This window comes from Danio rerio, chromosome 19 (assembly GCF_052040795.2).
Source record: "Danio rerio strain M-AB ecotype USA chromosome 19, GRCz13ab, whole genome shotgun sequence".
Taxonomy (NCBI): domain Eukaryota; kingdom Metazoa; phylum Chordata; class Actinopteri; order Cypriniformes; family Danionidae; genus Danio; species Danio rerio.
The window spans coordinates 45,892,760-45,916,406 of NC_141039.2; the positions used below are offsets into that span (position 1 = coordinate 45,892,760).

Genomic DNA, 23,647 nt, shown 5'->3' on the forward strand with positions numbered 1-23,647 from the left:
GACTATAGATATGAATAAAACTTTAAAGTCTTTAAACGATAAAATCTTTCCAATTAACAGCCTTATTTTGCATTGAGCCATATATCTCCACTTCATGATCATTACATATACCAAATAAATATATAAGGTAAATAGATCATAAATACATTCATTCATTCATTGTCTTTTGGCCAAGTCCTATTATTCACCAGGAGTCGCCACAGCAGAATGAACCAAATGTTTTACACAGCGGATGCCCTTCCAGCTGCAACCCAGTACTGGGAAACACCTATACACTCTCATTCACACACATACACTACGGCCAATTTCATTAATTAATTCACTCTTTTTTTTTTTGGCTTAGTCCCTTTATCATTCCGGGGTCGCCACAGCGGAATGAACTGCCAATTTATCCAGCATATGTTTTTACGCAGCGGATGCCTTTCCAGCTGCAACCCATCACTGGGAAACATCCAAACACTCTCATCCACACACATACATTGCGCACAATGTACTCCAGAGCACCCGGAGGAAACCCAAGTGAACACCGGGAGAACATGCAAACTCAACACAGAAATGCCAACTGACCTGGACTCGAACCAGCAATCTTCTTGCTGTAAGCCGCAACAGTGCTAACCACTGAGCCACCATGTTGCCCCTCATAAATACATTGTACACATATTAATAAATCATTAATGACTCATTTTCAGCTGAGAGCAGTGAATGTCATTTTTTAAAACATTGATTAATATTGACAGCATAACCAGTTATTTTTAGGCTGCCGTCCAGGGTGCGAATTACAGGGGGGTTTGGGGGGGATTTACCCCCCTAAATAAAGCTTGTTCCACCCCTAAAGGAAGTCAAAAAATGATGTATTGGTGGTCAGCCCTTTAATACTGAGAAATGATTTGCTGTGATCTGTATTTTAAATAATAATATTAATAATTAAAATAATAGATAATATAAATACACATACAGTTGAAGTCAGAATTATTAGCCCCCCTTTGAATTTTCTTTTTTTAAATATTTCTCAAGTGATGTTTAACAGAGCAAGGAAATTTTCACTGTATGTCTGATAATATTTTTCCTTCTGGAAAAAGTCTTATTTGTTTTATTTTTTTCTCGAATAAAAGCAGTTTTTAATTTTTTTAAAAACATTTTAGGCTCAATATAATTAGCCCCTTTAAGCTATATATTTTTTCGATAGTCTACAGAACAAACCATCATTATACAATACCTTGCCTAATTACTTGCCTAGTTAACCTAATTAACCTAGTTAAGCCTTTAAATCTCACTTTAAAGTGTATCGAAGGGTCTTGAAAAATATCTAGTCACATATTATTTACTGTCATCATGGCATATGATGATTAGAAATGTGTTTTAAAAAATCTGCTCTCCATTAAACACAAGTAAAGTCTAAACAGGAGGGCTAATAATTCTGACTTCGACTGTATGATCACCCCATAACGATTCATCAGTCTATGCAGGAACGTATTTACTCAGCAGTCTGAAACTGCAGATGTAGACCACCGATAGACACCAAAAGTGTTTAAAAGACTGTTTCTACATAAAATAGGAGTTTGTTTCTACATGCAGCCTAAAGTAAAGTCTAGTTAGTTATTAGTTTGTATAATGTGACCTACAGTAACTTCTAAATTAGATAATTAGAGTGTACTGTAGAGCAGAATACACTAAATATCCCTCAAAACACACAAAAAACTTTTATTTATTAGTAAATTAGTTGTAATTTAAATAAATACATAAATTTGATTCACTGACGCATGAATTACACAAACTAACATTTCCAAAAAGTCGACCCCCCCAATCGTCAATGTATTATTCGCACCCGCTGCTGTCTCTTTAAGACATTTCACACACACAAATTATGTCTTTGAATTGCTTTGAATTCATTTGCCACTGACTATTTATGAATACACAGCAAGATGGGCATTTCGACATGTGTATTTGACCGCTCAACTGGCAACAAGCCACAAAAGTGAAGTGAATTCAGCACAGTCAGTGTCTTTCTGTGTTTTAGTGACTCCTCAGACAATTCCCGCTCTTTCTTCACATTCATCTGTGCATTTTTGCTGCTATAATGTATAAGCGATACTTCACTGCACAGATAATGCACAATAATTCACTTCACTGTTTATAGATAATAAATAAACAAATAAAGAATAAACAAAGAAAGAAGAAGAAATATCTGTTAAGATGACATCTATCTTATTGCTAAAAAATATATATTAACTGAAATTTTGTTTTTGAGCCCAGTACAAACTGTAAGGTTTCTGCTTAGAAAAAAAGTGTCTGACCGTTACTTAAGTGTTCAGATTATATTTTTTTTCCTGTGAAAATGTTGGCAGTTCATTCCGCTGTGGCGACCCCAGATTAATAAAGGGACTAAGCTGAAAAGAAATTGAGTGAATGAATAAAAATGATTATTTGGTCATAATTTTAAGATGTATTGGTCTGTGCTGTGATCTGTGATACTTCGACAACCAATTGATTACATTAAGACTCTGCAACCCTTTTGTTTTTAGTACCAGTCTTCCAAAGACTCATGCAAATGTGTAAACATGCATTCATTTGCACACATTTCTTGCACAAAAATCTGAACGTTTGATAAGGTTATTTTTCTTTGACATACTAGATGCAAAGTTTTATAAGGAGGGAGTTTTTAGCACTTTATAATTCTGAAAAGACTGTGAATAGCCAGCAAAAAAATGTTTGCACTGTAAACGCTGCTGAAGTGGACATTTATTGTTTCAGTGCAGGAGGAAAGAAACTCATTTTGAGAAAAGCCTTTAAAAATGTGTTAAAAACGTTGCGCTGGTCTGATAGACTCAGCCTGGATAAAACAAAAGTAATTTTCAATGCTTTAGTATTCAAAGTACATATCAATGTAGTTAATGTACATATCTTTGCCCTTTTTTATTTTTGCTTTGTGAGAAATTTGAAAAACTAGATTTTGAGAGTATGAATATTTGAGGTTTAAAATGGAAATTCTGTCAATAAGGACCACTTGTTTGGTAAATAATAAAGCAATAGCAGCTCTCTCTTATACAGTGCTCCGCATAATTGAGCACACCCCATTTTGATAATGAATATTTGTATCCATTTCTCAGTGATTATAGGTAATGTATTTTGGTGCATTTAAAAAAAAACAGATTTATTAAACAGATATATTTATTAAATTAATATTTTAGTCACCAAACATATTTGGAAGTTGAAAGATAATACAATTAAGTTAAAAAAAATATTGCAAAAATAAATTACAACCTACAAAATTTCAACAAAAGTTTTTTGTTTCTCTTGATTTTTCCTCGTTTTTAAATTTGTATTTAATATATTTCTACAACATAAATTTGGCTGTACTCGGTTTTTGGAATGGCATCGTGAGTTATTTTGTTAGATAAGCTGTCAATACTGACCAATCTAATGTATATGCACAGATATAATATTGTAAAGCTTCATATTAAAAATATGAATTAAAAAGAGAGATTTGTGAGAGGTGTACTCATATATGCTGAATTAATTATTAAAATATTACATTACATGATATATTGTACACACAACATTTAAACATTTAATAATAAAATATTGAATAATACTAATGCAAATTTAATTTGAGTCAATTAAATATAATAAAACTAAATATATATATATATATATATATATATATATATATATATATATATATATATATATATATATATATATATATATATATATATATAAACATACAGTTGAAGTCAGAATTATTAACCCCCCTGAATTAGACCCCCTGTTTATTTTTTTTCCCCAATTTCTGTTTGACGGAGAGTTTGACGGACATTTCTAAACATAATAGTTTTAATAACTCATTTCTAATAACTGATTTATTTTATCTTCACTATGATGACAGTAAATAATATGTGACTAGATATTTTTCAAGACACTTCTATACAGCTTAAAGTGACATTTAAAGGATTAACTAGGTTAATTAGTGTAACTAGGTTAGGGTAATTAGGCAAGTTATTGTATATTGATGGTTTGTTCTGTAGACAGTCGAAAAAAAATTAGCTTAAAGGGGCTAATAATTTTGTCCTCAAAATTGTGTTAAAAAAATTAAAAACTGATTTGATTCTAGCCGAAATAAAACATATAAGACTTTCTCCAGAAGAAAAAATATTATCAGACATACTGTGAAAATTTCCTTGCTCTGTTAAACATCATTTGGGAAATATTTAACAAAGAAAAAAAATTCAAAAGGGGCCTAATAATTCTGACTTTAACTGTATATATATATATATATATATATATATATATATATATATATATATATTTAAACATATTTACAGAAGTGAATAAATAGATTGAATTATTCTGTGACTGCCTAGATATTATATTGTTTCTCTTTGTAAAATTTGTATGGTGAAACCGTGGCTCAGTGGGTAGCACTGTTGCCTTACAGCAAGAAAGATGCTGGTTCAAGTCCCGGCTGGCTCAGTTGGCATTTCTGTGTGGAGTTTGAATGTTCTCCCTGTGTTCGCATGGGTTTCCTCCGGGTGTTTCGGTTTCCCTTACAGTTCAAACACATACAGTGAATTATATGAACTAAATTGGCCGTAGTGTGTGTGTTTGTGTGAATGAGTGTGTATGGATGTTTCCAGTGATGGGTTCCAGCTGGAAGTGTATCCGCTGTGTAAAACATATGCTGGATAAGTTGGCGGTTCCTTCCGCTGTGTCGACCACTGATGAATAAAGAGACTAAGCTGAAGGAAAGTTACTGAATGAATGAATTAAAGAATTAATGTAAGATGTAAGATCTGATTAATGTAAGATTTGTGTCATGTTTGCACAAAAAAAAAATTCACACTCAAAAAAAGGCTAAATTAACAGGTGCATGAAAAAGTGCATGTTTTTATCTGCAGTGTCTCGCCTTGAAGAAAGTCAATTTTAGATCTCGTTTAAATACACACACACACACACACACACACACACACACACACACACACACACACACACACACACACACACACACACACACACTCATGTTCCTTCTTTGACTCTCGTTTCCATCTCTGTGTGTTTGTGCAGCGAGGGCGACTGGTGGGAAGCTCGATCTCTTGACACCGGCAAATCTGGATATATTCCCAGTAACTATGTGGCTCCTGTGGACTCCATACAGGCTGAGGAGTGAGTTACACATCTAAACTATGCTTTGCTCTGGTATCGTGTGTGTGTGTTCTGATGTGCATGTGTATTTTGTTCATCCACACAGATGGTATTTTGGGAAGATGGGCCGGAAAGATGCTGAACGACAGCTGCTGGCGCAAAACAATCCCAGAGGGACATTTTTAATACGCGAGAGCGAGACAACTAAAGGTGCGTTTGTGCAGTTATTGGTTTGTGCTGGTGGTGTGGTTTATCATAGAGCGGTTTAGATGATAATCAGGAGATTTATGAAACTAAATGTTGTAATGAGTTAATTATGGGGGTGATGATATACAGGTTATTGCCGATTTCATACACATTAACATACAGTTGAAGTCAGAATTATTAGCTCACCTTTCATTTTTTTTCTTTTTAAAAATATTTCTCAAATTATGTTTAGCAGGGCAAAGAAATTTTCACAGTATGTCTGATAATATTTTTTCTTCTGGTGAAAAACTTTTTTGTTTTATTTTGGCTGGAATAAAAGTAGTTTTTAATTTTTTAAACACCATTTTAAGGACAAAATTATTAGCCCCTTTGAGCAATTTTTTTTCGATAGTCTACAAAACAAACCATCGCTAACTTGCCTAATTACTCTAACCTGCCTAGTTAACCTAATTAACCTAGTTAAGCCTTAAAATGTCACTTTAAGCTGTATAGAAGTGTCTTGAAAAATATCTAGTCACATACTATTTACTGTCATCATGGCAAAGATAAAATAAATCAATTATTAGAAATTAAAAACTGTTAGTTTTAAAATGAGTTATTAAAACTGTTATATTTAGAAATGTTGAAAAAAAAAATCTGCTTTACATTAAACAGAAATTGGGCACAAAAATAAACAGGGGGGCAAATAATTCTGACTTTAACTGTACCATTGGATAAATGCTTTTATTACTTAGGCCCTGTTTACACTAATACTCTTTAATTTTATAACACATAAGATTTGCTATGGTTACACCATCTGTCCACACTACCCTGGAGTTTTTCTAGTGCTGTCTAAAGTGTTTTGGAAACGCTGAAGAGGCCGTTTTCATTCTAAAATGCTGCTGCTTCGTGTTAGTGTGTATGGGGGGAAAATTAGACATCTGAAAATGGAGGCTGCAGGCATTCACCTATCTGATTGGGGCTTTTTCCTTAATTTTAAGTAGCCTACACACAGCTCAGTCCTGCATCCTCTTCTTGTAAGTTCAGACTTTGTAAGTTTAATATGGAAAACAAACTCCCGAGGAAACGTCGGGGAAATCTTTCAAAGGGAGCAGTGTACTTTATAACCTCATTCACATCATCCTGGCTATGTTGGTTCACTTTCTTAACAGTAAAATGAAAACATGATATAAGGAACTGCCTATTTTCATTTTGATATAAGCAACTTAACAGACACCAAATATGTCGAGGCGTTTGGTAGCTGCATATTTATATGAGCGTCATCTTCACTGTGTGCATATTTATAACAAAACGGAGCCTATAACATCACTGCCTCCTTTCGTTTTCAGTGAACAATACAAAACATACCCTCTCTTTAGCTGAATATCAGTTTTAATAATCAATAATGGGAAATTATGAACGTATAATATGTACATTAAGTTTATACAATATAGGAAATAAATGCAAGCAATCAGTCAAATGTGCAGAATCAGTGTCTGCAGTTACATTAATTAAAATATCTTTGCGGTCAGCCAAATTACGTTACCTCAGAACAAGTAATAGATTCAAAAGACCAGAGTCGGGGAATATGTCGTTAGATATTGACAACAAAATGAATTAAATATCGCGTTTAACAAATATAGTGAGATTAGATCCAGTGATAGATCCTTGATGAACTGTAAGAGGCACACAGTTCTCATATGGGTAGACATGCTGCAGTGCATGCGAGAGTGTGTGTGTGGTCACGTGATGCGCGTTTTCAGCGGTTTAGTGTGGACGGAGAAACGCTGGGTGAAACGTCAGAGTGGACGTGCATCGTTTTCATTCTAAAATGGCATTTTAAAACTAAAACGTATTAGTGTTAAAGCGGGCCTTAGAGTTTTTGACTTGTTTCCAGTCCAAATATTTAAAAATTCTGAAATCAGAAAGCACTTTTGTAGACAAGTAAAAATACTAGCTGCGTCTTAAATCGCTTACGCACTATTTTTCGCTTATGCACAACATTTTTTCTTCCGGAGAAAGTCATAAAGCAGGGGTGTCTAAACTTGGTTCTGGAGGGCCGGTGTCCTGCATAGTTTAGCTCCAAATTCCTCCAACAAAACACGCCTGGAAGTCTAGTATACCTAGAAAGAGCTTGATTAGCTCAGCGGCTCCCAATCTTTTTTTTTTTTGCCTGAGACCTCCATTTTCCCCTGGAAAATATTGTAAGGCCCCCTCCACATTTAATGATATTATCAATTATTTAAGTTTGCAGTAGTATGACAAAAAAAAGGTTGTTTGCAAACAAACGGTATGTTTACTACTATATCTAGATCTGTTTATGCACAAATAATAGCCTAATTTAAAATAGAAAAGCAAAACATCGGTAGGCCTTTTGTATTGGGTGCACCTTGATGTGGGGATGAGTTGCCTGCAAATGTTTTATTAAATTGGTTGGCCTCATGTATTCGTTAGCAAGAACTTTGGCGAAGATAATGCACTGTGGCTGGGTCAGGCACTCTGCTTTATAAAACCAATGTTCAGGTGTTACGATTTTAAAGATGGTGAGTCAAGGGGAAGGAGAGTAACATTCATTTTGGGTGAAACACATAAGCAAACACACAATAAAAGTGAGTGACAAAATACCAAGAGTAACTAAATGCAATAAAGTGAGTTTATTTACAAAGATTGTGATAATAATAAACGCAAAAATATGTATATAGAAAGAACATTAAATAGTTACAAGGATATTGAAATTTACAGACAACAAATGAAACAAAGGATGTTTGAGCAGATGGATGGGAGAGTTGGAGAGGTGAGACGCGGGCAGTGTCCAAACAATAGAAATAAATAAAACAAAACATCTATTGGCCCGATCTCTACCCTAACTATCCAAAAGAAAAATACAGCAGTTATTAAAAATAAATCTTCGCGTCTATTACGCACTACCTTTCCAACTCTAATATGTACTATGAGGAAACAAAAGTACAGTGGGTGGAGCACGCCCGTTACCTAGTGTGTCTAACAACAGTGATATTCAAAACTACGTGTGCACAATGTATGTCGCGCAACATTCTTACCTGTCCCACTCTCCAACCTCAGATGCTCATAACACTGACGGTAGACAACATGGAGAACAGACAAATAACAAAGGACATATAACAAATTGTATCACACTGAAAACAGATAGTGATTTCACTGACACACAACACAACAGAAATTCAGAGCCTCTCGCATAGCGTCCTGTCACCACTTTTATGCCACGGTGGCAGCGGCTGGATTGGAGACCGTGGGGTAACTGTCTTGGTATTTCCTGCATTTCGTGTTTTCAGTATTGCTAGCGCAACCTGAAATGTTTGGAGCTTCCTCACTTGGGTCCAGTATGCTTGGGTCATTGCTATTAGCTGCTTAAGGCGAATCAGTAAGAGTGCTTTCACACCTACACTTTTGTTTCGGAACGTGTCTCGTTTGCCCAGTTAGCGCGGTTCGTTTGGCATATGTGAACAGGGCAATCGCACTCTGTTCCACTCTGTGATTGAAACGAACACTAGAGCGGTTCGACTGCAGTGAGAAAGCGATCCGATCCGAGCGCGGTTATATCACAGTGTTTTATGGATATGTAATAGACTTACGGCTATATGAAGAGAGAATTATGAGTAGGGCGGGAATTTTCGCGAGTCTCCGGTTGCCCGCAAACGAGTGATGATCTCCCGGTAATCTCGCGTCTCCCTCCCAGTCCTCAAAAAGGCATTGTCGCGCACCCTTCTCACCCCTCCCCACCGCATCTCTCCTCAGACACATCACGCGCGCACCCTGTCAATCACCCCCAAACCACCACCTCTCCTGACAGCTAAGCGGGACGCTGCAAAATAAACCCTGACACTGACCAATGTGAAGAGAGTTTACTCGCACGTGACTTGTTTTAGCTCTTTTGGTCCGATTAGAAACTTTGCAATGTGAAAGCGAACCGCTCCAAGAGCAAAGAGCAACAATGTAACAATTGTAATCTGTTTCAGAATAACTGAATCGATTCACAGGTGTGAAAGCACCCTAAGACTTTGTCTTTTTTTGTCGAGGACAAATTACAAATTTGTTCATTTTTAGGTCAGCCAGGGGATAAAATGAACTAAGGCACTCCGATCATTCTCCTAGCTGTCCACTGCTAAAAATTTGTTAAAATATGACGCGCCCCTCACAGAGCTCGCTGAGGCCCTCTTGTGGTTACAGTATTTGTTTTATTTTGGCTAGAATGAAAGCATTTTTTACTTAAAAATATATGTCAAAATAAATGTTAAATGTGTTGAAAAATATCTCTCCGTTAAACAGCCTTTAGTAAATACTCGAGAAAGAATTTGTTCATTTGGAGAAGCATAAACATTACATCCTTGTATTTATCAAACACTAGTTATTGTTTAATTAATGGAAAATTTGATTTGTCATTATCACTGTTGTTTTATCACCTAGACCAAGTCTCAAAGCCAAGTTAACCTGAATTATTTTGCTTCATTTTTACATTTTATTTATTTATTTATTTATTTATTTATTTATTTATTTATTTATTTATTTATTTGTTTATTTATTTATTTATTTACTGCACCAAAATAAGTGAGAAAGCAGAACTGAGGTCTAACAGTGTGTTTTGTCCTCTCCTTAGGAGCTTATTCTTTGTCCATCAGAGACTGGGACGATGCGAAAGGCGATCACGTCAAGCATTACAAGATCAGGAAGCTGGACAACGGTGGATATTACATCACAACCAGGACTCAGTTTGATACAGTCCAGCAGCTGGTGGAGCATTACACAGGTCAGTCTCAACATCTATACAGACACACAACATTTCTCACATTATCCTCATTATTTATGAGTTCATTCACTCTTTTCAGTTTAGAAAAGGATTATAAAAAATGTCATGGATAAACCGTGTAAGACCAAATAAAACTCAATCTCGTCTTTAAACGGCACTTTAAGCTGAATACTAGGATCTTACAAAATAATAGAAAAAAGTAAGATTGAAGAAAACTTTGATATATAGACGCAGTCATGTAGTGGATTACAGTGGAACAAACTTTTTAACAACTATTAGTATGGCACAATTCATCACACAGCTACTGTATCAATACTTTATTGGTCCTCAATGACAGCCTATAGTCTCGGCTGTAAACCAGATGATCACACTTTACAAGCAGCTTACATTAGTTACTAACATAAACAAATAATCAAACATACATTTATTATAGTATTTATTTTGTTTCGATTGGTTAATGAAAATAAAGTTGCTCATTGTTAGTTCTATTTAACTCAGAGTGCATTCAATAATGCAAGCAAGCACAACTTACATTATATAATTGAATCTTATTATAAAGTGTGACCAAATGTTTGGGTATATTATGCCAGTTTACTCTATTTTAAGCATCTAGCTATCCTCACTTACATATTAAACTATAATGTTCTGCACTCACTTGTAACTTAACTTTATTATCTAATGCAGTTAAAAAAAATACAAATTAGTCAAATAAGTATCATAAAAAAATCATATGAAATGAAATAATTGGATTAAAACATTGTAAACATTTGGATCGACTGTACATGTACACATTTAACGCATGGAGATTTCTGTCTATATGAAAATTTTATTTATTTATTTTATTTATTTATTTTGTTTAGCTTTTTTCATATATAGCAATGAGAACAAGCATCAGACAGAATGCAGATCGAAACATACTACTCATATCATTGCACAATATTAAACAATTAAAAAGCAGGTCATATGGCATTTTAAATTGTGTATATATTTGAGTATGAACACATCTCTAAGGTTAAAGAAAACATTTTCAGTTTCTCAGAATGTGTTTAGTATTTGTGTAATTTTGCAATGATTTTGATTCCGTTTGTTTGAATTAATAGTCCTTCAGCTCTGTAAGCCCCACCCTTCCATAAGCCATTTCTACTCTGATTGGTCAGCTGACCAAGTCTGTGTTTTTTTTCAGAGATGAATATCTATCTATCTATCTATCTATCTATCTATCTATCTATCTATCTATCTATCTATCTATCTATCTATCTATCTATCTATCTATCTATCTATATATAATATATATATATATATATATATATATATATATATATATATATATATATATATATATATATATATATATATATATATATATATATATATATATGTATAAATCAGTATTTATCATGCATTTCTTTAAATTGAAGGACTACAACACAAACTTCAAATGTCATTTTATTTAAAAAACTATTTATTATTGTCTGTATTTTAGTCTGTATTATTACCAAGAGATTATTAACCCTTTTAGAAATCAACTTCAGCAAAACTAATATTTAAAAATGTTTCTGTATTTTGCAAAAACAGTTTCCATATTTGATCTTATCCAGTCTTAATGAATGTATGATCCTCTCCAATGATAAACAGCTGTAAATGTCTAACAACATATGTCTTAATTGGCACATAAATGACAGATTTTGAAGCTTTAATATTCAAGTAAGCTTTATATTAGAGACTGTGTTCAGAACAAGCACATATTTGAGGGTGAGCATATCTCTAAGGTCAAAGAAAACACTGTAATTTTCTCAGAATGTGTTTCATATTTGTGTAATCTTGCAATGGTTTTGATTTGAATTAATAGTCCTTCAGCTCTGTAAGCCCCGCCCTTCCATAAGCTACCTCTACTCTGATTGGTCAGCTGACAGCTGACCAAGTCTGTTTTTTTTCAAAGCTGACTATATATATATATATATATATATATATATATATATATATATATATATATATATATATATATATATATATATATACTAAAATAACGGTATTTATCATGCATTTCTTTTAATTGAAGGACTACATTACAGACATTATTGTCTCTATATTAGTCTGTATTATTAACAAGAGATTATTAAACCTTTTAGAAATCAACTTCAGCAAATCTAACATATAAATATGTTTCTATGTCTTGCAAAAATAGTTTCCATATTTGATCTTATCCAATCTTAATGAATATATGATCCTCTCCAATGACAAACAGCTGTAAATGTCCAACAACATATGTCTAAATGACAGATTTTAATTTCATGAAACACATTTTGAAGCTTTAACATTTAGTGAGCCCTATATTAGAGACTGTGTTCAGAAGGATGTGTCTGCTTGTGTCCTGTGGGTTTGTGTTGTCATTAGAGGTTTAACAGGTGAGTTTGTCTTCCTCTTTTGTCTGCCCAGATGACACTTCTCTGCTTGGTTTGTGTCAGTTTCTGTTAGTGATCTTCCTACTCGGCTTGTGTGTTCGGTCTTCCTGTTTCTCTGTTATTCGTCAGTCATTTACACCTACATGCACACTCATTCTCATGCGGAGCGCCTAAAATTGTACCACCATCATCATCATCACCACCCCAGACAGAGCCAATGGAAACCGCAAAACAGTTACTTTCAGTTCTGAGAGCTGAACTGAGTTAGTTTGTGTACTGTAAAAATATCTGTTCATTAGCAGTTGTGTGACTGTATGTTTAAACACAAGTTGTCCATAGCTTATTTATGCTTTTGTAGTGAATTATGGCAGCTTGAACTGGAAATGTAACTTTTATTGACATTTTTAGTTGTATAAAATTGTAGTTTATCACTTAAGTTTCTGATTAAAAAGCTGATTTATTTCTTTAAATATACCATATATGATTTATATATGATATCACATTTTTATTCATCATATTTATATTTGACCCAATGTTGGGTTAAAAGAAAACAACATAAGTTTTATATTTCTATTCTATTCTATTCTATTCTATTCTATTCTGTTATATTATATTATATTATATTATATTATAACATACATTGCTGTTGTATTTGACTCAGTGTTGGGTTAAAACAACCCAGAATTTTTTTTGTGTAAATTATATTATATTATATTACATTATATTTAAATTGATCAAAACTGACCGTAAAACCTTCTTAAGTGACATTGCTTTACTTGAACTTTTATTGACATTTTAGTAGTCTAAAAATTATAGTTTATTGCAAAAAAGCTTAATAGTTGATTTATTTCTTAGAATATACCATAAATAATTGTTTACCATAAATAATCACATTTTTATTTATGCAAATTTGACCAAATTTCTGCTTTAAAAGAAATGGAGTTGTACATTTTTTACTTTCAGCAAATAATTTAATGAAATAGTTTCATATTAAATTGATCAAAACTTATATTTACATAAAATTATTATATTATATTAAGTTATTTTATATTATATTATTTTATGTTATTTTACATTAGGTTATGATATAATATAATATAATATAATATAATATAATATAATATAAAGTTATTATAGTATATTATTTTATATATATTATATTATATTATATTATATTATATTATATTATATCAATTTAAAAATATTAACGCAACTTTGCTGTTGCCTCTGACCCAACATTGTATTATTCATTTTCTTTTCGACTATTCCCTTTATTAACCAGGGGTCACCACAGCAGAATGAACCGCCAACTTATCCAGCACATGTTCCACACAGCAGTTGCCCTTCTAGCTGCAACCCATCACTGGGAAACACCCATACACATCCATACATACCCATTCACACACCGTGACACCCTTGTATTTATTACATAAAATTTATTAGTTTTTATAATTCTATTATTTTATATTATATAGCTCATAATATAATGCCTCTCATTTACATTTCTACTGCATCTACATACTGTTACCCAGCAACACAAATGTAAAATCTGTCCTGCTCTGTCGCCCTCTGCTGAGTGCACATATATCTGCTCATATATCCTTATTCAAGCAGTGTTTAATGTATTTGTAACTGTTTGTATAGATCTTAAATCTATATAGATGCATAATATATCTATATAGATAGCTACAGTATATAGATGCATAAAGCCTGCTGTGTGTGTGTGTGTGTGTGTCCGCTAGTTTCTATGTGTTTCTATGTGTCTTTGTGTTTTGCATTCTTGTTCAGAGCGGGCAGCAGGGCTGTGCTGCCGTCTGATTGGCAGCTGTAGGCGGGGCATGCCTAAGCTGGCCGACCTATCAGTGAAGACCAAAGATGTTTGGGAGATTCCAAGAGAGTCCCTTCAGCTCATTAAGAAACTGGGCAATGGGCAGTTTGGTGAAGTGTGGATGGGTGAGAAGCTGAGAAAGCATGAAAACCTGTTGCAGGAGGAAGAAAACAAAAGCTCACACGCCTCGCTCACCCTCTCCTGCAGGAATATTGAGATTGGGTTCATGCTCAACTTTAAACATCATTTTCTCTCCTTCATGTTTAACCAAACCTAAATGATTCTTATCTACAAATTAAATACAACAAAGACGCCTCTGAAAATAGCTTCTGTTTTTAGGGGTGTTCAATATTGACAATCAGTTGTTTTTTTTTTCATTTTAACAGTATGGAAGCTGGCATTATCCGTTCCTTCCAGGATTTTGCAGGGACTTTATATATTTCAGGCCTAAACTGCCTGAATTTGTGGCATTTTTTGCTTTAAATCTTAAGTTTTGCTGTGAAAATATATTAAAATCCTGGACTCTTGATATTCTGTAGGGACTATACAAAAATACCATACAAAATAAAATGTCTTTAAGAGTTTGAAAGATTTAATTAAAGGCCTATTAGAAACAGCCTATAATTCTATTTTTGTATAATGTTTTTTTTAATAATTTAAGGTATCACATGGTTAAGTAATATCACACTAGCTAGAGTGACGTTTTCACTTACGTTTCAATAGTATCTGGAAGCAGCCTTTATGATGCAAGCTGAGACTGCATCACTCCGCGATGCAATGTCAGACACAATGCACTCAAATGGAGCAAGTGACATCACTGCAAGGGGTAGGGTTAGGGGTGGGGTTAGGTGAGCCCATTAAAAATCATTGGATGCAGCTCAGATTGCACTGCACCAGGTCTGCAGCCAGACCCCTCTCTACATTTTAGGCACAATATTGTTTTACCAACTAAAATACTTCCGACTAAAATAGTTCCAGCTGAAGCAGAATATAGTGAATATTTTATATACACTAGGCCTGTCACAATAATCAGTATATCGAATAATCGCACAACACATGGACATGACCTCACTCATTATTGGTGATGCAATATATATCGCCCATAAAGACCAATTCTAGCTACATTTTAGCTGACTGTGCAACATCTCTATCTCTATTGGGGGTGTCTGTATGGTGGAAAACACTATAGTATTTACTCTACATTACTATAGTATTCATGTGGGTGCCTGATGACTGAAAGTAGATCTCATACTTTTTTTCTAATTCTTTTTACCTTGGACATTTTTGTTAACATTTGTTATTATTTATTTAGGATATTTGTTTTCACGTGCTGATTCTAATGCCTATTTATTAAATAGTTAAAATGACTTTAATTTAATGAAATAATCTTAAGAATAAAATATTGTGTTGTTTGGAAGAGTGTACATGCATTATGATGATATTATAGTGTTAAAATGGTCTTAAAATAACAATAATATTGTTTATCGCAAGAGATTTTGTTGCTGTATATCACACCACAAAAATCAATATCGTGACATTCCTACTTTGATATTACAAGAAGTAAAGCTTTTAAATGAAATGCAGGTATCGTAGGTTGCGGATTTAGGATTAGTGTTGTAAAAGTTTGTATTGTTTTACTGTGATTTTATGTTGTACTGTTGTAAACGCATCATAAAACAAGTTATAAACAAAATTTATGAATAAAGTTACTATTAATACTATCTCAGAGCAGCACCGGTGGTTGTTTATAAATGAATCTGTTTTTGAGTGAATCTTTGACTCAGTGATTCACCCATGAAGACAGTTGCTGCGTCCCAATTCGCATACCATCCATCCTAAATAGTATTCAAAAATAGAATTAGTATATCTCAAACCATAGTATGTTGAAGAGTATGCCAAAGGTTCCCAATGGTTTCCGGTGTAAAAAGTGTCCATACTCTAACTATTACTCTAATATTGCTCACAATGCATTGCATATTGGATGTGAATTGGTTTAGAACTACAAGCTTCAATAAAAAAGTGTAAACAAACTACAAACATGGCGGGCGCGCGAGACCAACCATCAAGTAGAGAGGCTTCGGTAAAGTTCTTTAAATGACTGGTATTTAATATCTAAATAACTAGAACATGTTTAAACCGCATTTTCCGTGTTACATTTCATCTGCACCAACAATGTGAACTTAAATAAGGATATGTTTGGTCATTAACTTCTGAATGCAGAATTATCTAAAGACCTGAGGAGATTTCTCTGCATGAAAGACTAAGCAACTAAGCAACACAATGATCTGTTAAAGAGGAAGTGGTACTGTATGTCCAAAAGTCTGGATACTCTTCTGTTACACACTGAAAAGTATATACTTTTCCTTTACAAATAAAAAAGTACATCATTTTAGTGTGTAGTATAAGTAAGTGAATTGGGATGCAGCAAGTCATTTGCTAAGTTTCTGAATGATTCAGCGGTTTTGAATGAATCATTTGAATGAATGGTTCGCTAAATCACTTATTAAGACTAGAATTTGTCACCACAAACTGGTGGTTTTAGTGTCATTTATGCAAGTAAAAAATAAAAAATAAATTTCTGCTGGCAACGCCTTCCCCAAAAACATGAAAACCATTTAATGTTTTGTTTCTAATTTTGGGTTTGGAACGACATGAGGGTGACAAAATAATTAAATTTTACAAAATATTAGATTTTTGGTGAACATGTGATTTTATTTAAAAACATTTATGTTTTGGTAGACTTTAAAAAAATATGCACACACAATTAATTGGAGTAAAATGTGTCTTTAAAAGTTTCCAAAGCACTGTGTGTGAAACAGAATGAACAGAGCTCAGAGAAATAACGTGAGGCTGTGTTGTTTTTGTTCTCTCTTTCTGGCCCTTCTAACATTGCATGCCACCCTGTTTCTCCTCTTTTCTCTCTTTCAACACTCTTAACAGGAAGTAATGATGGTTTATGTTGCTACTTGACTAAAGCCTGTCCCAATACCACACCACAAACAATGGGCTTAGGCCGGGACGCCTGGGAGATCGCCCGCGACACGCTCAAGCTCAACCGGAAGTTGGGTCAGGGCTGTTTCGGAGACGTCTGGATGGGTGAGAGGGATTCGACCCCTAGTGTTGATGTCATCGTGCCAGCGTTCGCTAAAGCTAACCCAGATAGCAGACCTACACTGAATTAACATTTAATCAACAGGTTGCAACTTTAACATTGATTTTTAATTCAGGTTTGAATAATGTTACCAGCTCAATTAATGTATTTTCAGTGATGGAAACAGATTTAATGCCACTAACCTGATTTCACCAAGTGGAGCAATGTTCATGGATTAACATCTATGTTGATCTGGAACAACATTTCAATCAGCCAATCAGAATTAAGGGGCAGGTTTAGCGTATATGTTAAGTTTAGGGTTACTACGCACAGTATATGCACTTCCACATGATTGTTATCCAACTATGATTTCCTATCTGATTTGGGGAATAATTTACAGTTATGGTAAATCAGGGGTAGGGAATAGGTATGGATTACATTTTGAAACTGATATGAATAATGACATGGATGTTAATCCAGGATTGCATCGTACTTGGCAAAATCATGACATGCCTGATCAAAAAAAGCACAGGTGTGATTGCCCTCCGAAATGCATTCAAGATGGATATCTTTCGTCACTCAAACCCTTTCAGGTGGTCTGGGATGATTTCCAAATGAAACTGGACAGTTCTAAATGCGTCCAGTTGTTAAAACAACATATGTAAATAAGAAATTATAATAAGTGTGAGTGCACACGTGTTGTGGGCTATATGACCGTCAGATATACAAGCACAAATGCATAAGCAAGAGAATAAAACGGATGTCAGTTTCAGATGTTTGTTTTTTAATTTTTTTATTTTATTTAGTTTTATTTATTAATAAATTATTATTATTATTATATTAATAAATTAATAATTTATTAATTTACTACATTACATGTAGTCATTTAGCTGACAATTTTGTCCAAAGCAACTTACAATTGAGGAGGGTTTTGGCAGTTCAAGAAGAGGCAACCCAGCAGAAACATGTCATGTCATGAGCAGGGCCAGACGGAATCTGCAGACGTTTTTTGCTATTTCTGCGGAGAATTTTGATAAAAATCTGCGGATTTCTGCGGAATTATTTTGGGAGTATCCAGCGGAGTATCATAACTAAAAGCTTAATATATTAAATAAAAAGTAATAAATTACTGAATCGAAAATGAATAAATTCAGCTTTACACATTTACTCAAGTAAATAAACAGAATTAATAATGGGCTAAAAATCTGCAGAAATCTGCGGAATTCTGCGGAAAATCTGCGGAATTCTGCGGAAAATCTGCGGAATTCTGCGTGCGCAGATTCCGTGTGGGCCTAGTCATGAGATGTTAAAATTAGGTTAGATTTAGGTTGTGATGTCAGGTGACTAAAATTCAGTGTTTACCCAGCGTCTAATGGCAACATTATTTTGACGTTCAATGATGTTGACATTTGGTTGATTTTAGGTTTGTTACAAAGTAACCAAAATCCAACGTCGAGCCAACATCTTAAACCAATGTCATATTGACATCAAATACTGACATTTATTTGTCAGGTATGACAATCCAACATCTGATAGACGTCATAGTGTTAATGTCCACACGACGTCAAGCTGTAACATCATTAGACGTTGATATTTGGTTTATATTAAGTTGGACATTAGACATTGATTTTGGCCGGATGTTGAGTTCTGACATCAGCCAAATTTTCATTTCCAAACAAAATGCAACATCCCCAAAACATTTGGGTACAACGTCAATCTGACGTCATGTTAATGTCAGGGAGGGATTTTATTGTTGTTAAAGAGAGGAAAGTGTTTCTACAGGTGGTTTGTCAAGCCCACTCACCTGTCTGAGGCACACTCAGAATTGCATAAGGTTTATTTTTTGACTAAAATGATAAAATTAAAATGTTAAATGGATGTCTATGGCAGATGAACAGAGACACAGCCTCTGTAAAAAAAGTGGGACAAAGTTTTTTGGAGAATAGGTATATACAAATTATTGTAAACTCTTTACAGTTTTGAATGATGTCTTGTCTATATAAATATGTCCTATCCAATACAAGTTTAATCTAACCTGTAATGTCAGGTCCTTTTATTGACGTTAACTGAGGGTTTCTATGGCAACTGCAAATTGAAACCCGCTTTTACCGTTAGTTTGTGCTTTAGGGGATATTTATGCAAGCCCCGCCCCCTACTCAATATTCAGTCTGAAGTACATCAACACTAAAATAAAAGTCACTGCAACTTCCAGTTCACACAGACTTAAAATCTGCTTCTATCATTGACAAAAAACATTATTTGATTATAACAACCTGAATAAAAACCAACCTTTCGACTGTTGATCCAATGCTAATTCATGCTACAGTAAGTCTGCTCTCTGGGAATGTTCCTATTGGATGCACCAGGCTTCCCTTGCTCCTTTCCATGCACAATTATTTCCAGCATTTAACATGTCAGAAGAACATGAAAAAGTGTGCTTTTGTGGGTCGTTCACATCAGAAATGCATAATGCATGAATGTTGTGATTGACCCTGCTTTGCCGAGCATCAAGTCTGAGGTTCTGACCTGTCAGCTTATTCCCAGTCGCACAACGTCAGCTAAACCCCAATGGCATTTCAGCGCTGTGTCCATGTTTACTGTGACATTAAAAATGCAACAGCACATTCGCCGACCAAAAAGTGAAGTTCAGCTCTTTCCCAGATCCTGAATATGGTGTTGTCTGCAGTAAATCCCAGCTTCCTGTTGCTTTGGTGTGTGGCTTTATTTCCTTTTCATTAGCTGTTCTGTCGTCCTCTAAACCCTGGCGTGTTCAGGCTGTTTGTGACAGTGTTTCTGTGTGTAGGCATGTGGAACGGCACCACTAAAGTGGCAGTGAAAACGCTGAAGCCTGGCACCATGTCTCCTGAAGCCTTCCTGGATGAGGCGCAGATCATGAAGAGGCTCCGTCATGATAAACTGGTTCAGCTTTATGCTGTGGTGTCCGAGGAGCCTATCTACATCATCACCGAGTTCATGAGTCAAGGTCTGGAGCGATATCAATTCAGTTCACGTTTATTCCTACAGCATTTTTTACAGTATCGTTTCAAAGCAGATTCACAAAAAGGTGCACATTATTGCTTCACAATCCATTTCGGAGAAGTGAAAGTTATTAGTTGCCATAACTTTAATGGTGACTAATTAACTAGTAATTAGTAGCTTTAACATCTAAAATGATAAACATAGTTAATGTGCAGTTAGGTGATGTCAATTTATACATGTTTAATGAATATGATGATCAATGATATCAGCGAGAACAAAAACAACTGGGGTTGAGGTGGATTTAGAGGGTTTTGTATCTAAACTCTTCAAATATTATGTTATAATTAGGCATAATTTTTTTTTATTTATGCTTGTGTGGTTTAGGAAGCTTATTGGACTTTTTGAAAGATGGTGATGGCAGAAATTTAAAATTGCCTCAACTTGTGGACATGGCAGCACAGGTAATGTTTACTTTCCCATTTTTTTCATCATATTGTGTTTTTTAAGCATTTTAAGCTTTGAAACCAACCAGCTACGATGAGAATCACAACATTACACATTTAAAGTACATGGAAATAGTTTTTGAAAGCACAAGGACACTTGATTACATCATTTTGGGCTGTCAGTGAAAATCTAATAGATCTCTAAGAATATAGCCCAAAACTAGACTAGTTGTCAAATAGACAGATTAGACCATTGTTTCTCAACTGGTTGGTCACGGTATTATTTTCAGTGGGTCGTGTTTGTGGTCAAAAAACAACAAAAGATCAACTTTTTACTTCTTTTTCCTTATACTGGACTTTTATTTTGAAATGCATGCGCGACAAGCGTACAGTTTGACTTGTGAAATTTCATTTAATTATTGCAACAAATATGTCGGAGCGCAAGTACGACCCCGAATGTGTAAAGTATGGATATATATAATGATGACAAAAAAGACTTAAAGCCTCAGTGTCATATGTAGTGAGATGCTCTCAAAAGACAGCATAAAACAACATTTAGAAACCAGAAAACATGTTTCATTAACAGTTTATAATGACAGTATTTGTCGTTTTTACTTTGTAATATTTCTATAATTTGCTCCATTTTGTTAAATGACAATAATAAAATATTGTTTATTTGCAAGTCTTGGTGAATTTCTTATGATGTATCTGTCACTACTTGTGTATGTTAACAAATAAATACAATGAATTTATTGAATTATACAATGAATTAAATGAATTATAATTCTTAAAATCGTATTATTGTGCCTAAAAATTTGGGTCGCGGCTTGATGACCATGTAAAAATGTGTGCTCCATGGCCAAACCAGTTGAGAATCCCTGAATTAGAAAGACTTTGAAGACCTTTTTCTTGGCTGCTGCATGGAGGGCGGAATAGTCTTCCGGTAGAATGCTAAGAACTTCCGTTTACAGCGTTCACAACTGGTAATTTAGGCTCCAAAAATGGGTTATAAATATGGGCTAAATAGCGTTTCGAGTGGATTACGAAGTGTTTTTGTGACACACAACTTTGAAAAGTGTGCGTTTAAAACCGTTAATCTGTCAAATGTGGTTCACGTGCGAGAGAAAAACGTTCTCCTAGTTCACGTGTCTGCCGCCAGAACTACAGTGTGTGTGTGTGTGTGTGTGTGTGTGTGTGTGTGTGTGTGTGTGTGTGTGTGTGTGTGTATGTGTTTTTGTGACATATCAGGACACAAATCTGTATAATGACATTGGTATGACACAGGTATTACAAAAAGGAGGTGAAATATGAGGACATTGGTGACATCCTCATTTCTCAAAATGCTTATAAATCCTATAGAATGAGTTTAATCAGAGAGTAAAGCTGCACATAGTCTCCTGTGATGGTTGGGTTTAGGGGTGGGGTGAGGGCAATATAATATACGGTTTGGACAGTATAAAATGAATGGAACGTGTGTGTGTGTGTGTGTGTGTGTGTGTGTGTGTGTGTGTGTGTGTGTGTGTGTGTGTGTGTGTGTTGAAGAGCTGCTGAACTGATAGGTCAGGAACACACACACACACACACACACACACTCACACACATGCAATACTTCACTGCATTATAGAGCACACCAGATTACTGGCTTGAAACTTAACAGGTTTGTAAGTCATGTAATTTACAAAAATGACCAATAAAAGTCTGTTATTAATACTCTGCTGGCTGATTTGCTGTTCATTCTAATCTTTATTAACTTTATTTTCACTTTGTTACGCTTATTAAATCAGTGTTTTTGTGGGACAGAGCAGTAGGCTACGTGTGTGTGTCAAACATTTTAGTGAATTACATTTGTTTAGGCTGGTTATATATTTGAAAGAGAGTAAATGTTGACTATAGCGATGCTGAGGCTTCATTTAAATGGCAGAAGATGCCATCTGACAACGAGGGGAAAACGCCTCACAGCATTTGCTTTGCGTCCTATTAGATCGCATTTTTTTAAATGATCAGTCCAGGAGGTGGCGCTGATCAACAACAGTATTAGTTCAAAGATGATAAAAGCAGGTCAAATAGATTAAAAATATAATTTCAAAGCTGTTTATACGCATCAGCTGCCGACAGGAAGTTCTCAGCATTCTCCTTGCGCATACACGCAAAGCATAATGGGTAATTTTGCGTTCTAAGAAAAAGGTCTATATGTGTGGTCATTCACTTCTGTTTATTTGATGACTGCTCTAGTTTTGGCCTATTTTTAAATGTCCATTAAATTTTCACTGACAGCCCAAATTTAGCCTTGTTTTAGACAAGATGACTATGTTTAGACATCTATTAGAGATCTTTTAAAAAACAAAAATGTTTGCTGTTTATTATGTTTTGTTTCCATTAAACAGAAATTGGGGAAAATATATACAGGGGGGCTAATAATTCAGGAGGGCTAATGATTCTGACTTTGACTGTATTTCTTTGTTTCAGATCGCTGCCGGCATGGCCTACATCGAGCGGATGAACTACATCCACCGAGACCTGCGAGCTGCCAATATCCTGGTCGGAGACGGTCTGGTCTGTAAGATTGCAGATTTCGGTCTGGCTAGACTGATCGAGGACAACGAGTACACAGCTAGACAAGGTCAATCCATGCTCCAAACTTGATCCTAATCTACTCAGCATATTTCTTCCATTTGCCCGAGTCTCTTCCTTTATTCGAGACTATCAGATGTTATTTATCTCCTCCTCGGCCTCTATTCGATTTCATTCCAGCTCATTTTGTTCTAATTCCCCTTTTACTGCGGTTCAATTTCCATC

The 23,647-nt window shown here is 34.6% G+C and overlaps 1 protein-coding gene across 2 annotated transcripts in view; it reads left to right on the top strand.

Moving 5' to 3' along the window:
• Positions 1–23,647, top strand: part of yrk (Yes-related kinase) — a 69,950-nt gene that overhangs the window by 40,081 nt on the left and 6,222 nt on the right. Inside the window, 7 exon segments of one of the 2 annotated variants that reach the window (NM_001365553.1) lie at positions 5,062–5,160; positions 5,246–5,349; positions 9,959–10,108; positions 14,299–14,463; positions 20,233–20,412; positions 20,793–20,869; positions 23,318–23,471. In NM_001365553.1, coding sequence (NP_001352482.1) covers positions 5,062–5,160; positions 5,246–5,349; positions 9,959–10,108; positions 14,299–14,463; positions 20,233–20,412; positions 20,793–20,869; positions 23,318–23,471 — 929 coding nt within the window. 2 annotated transcript variants of the gene reach the window in all.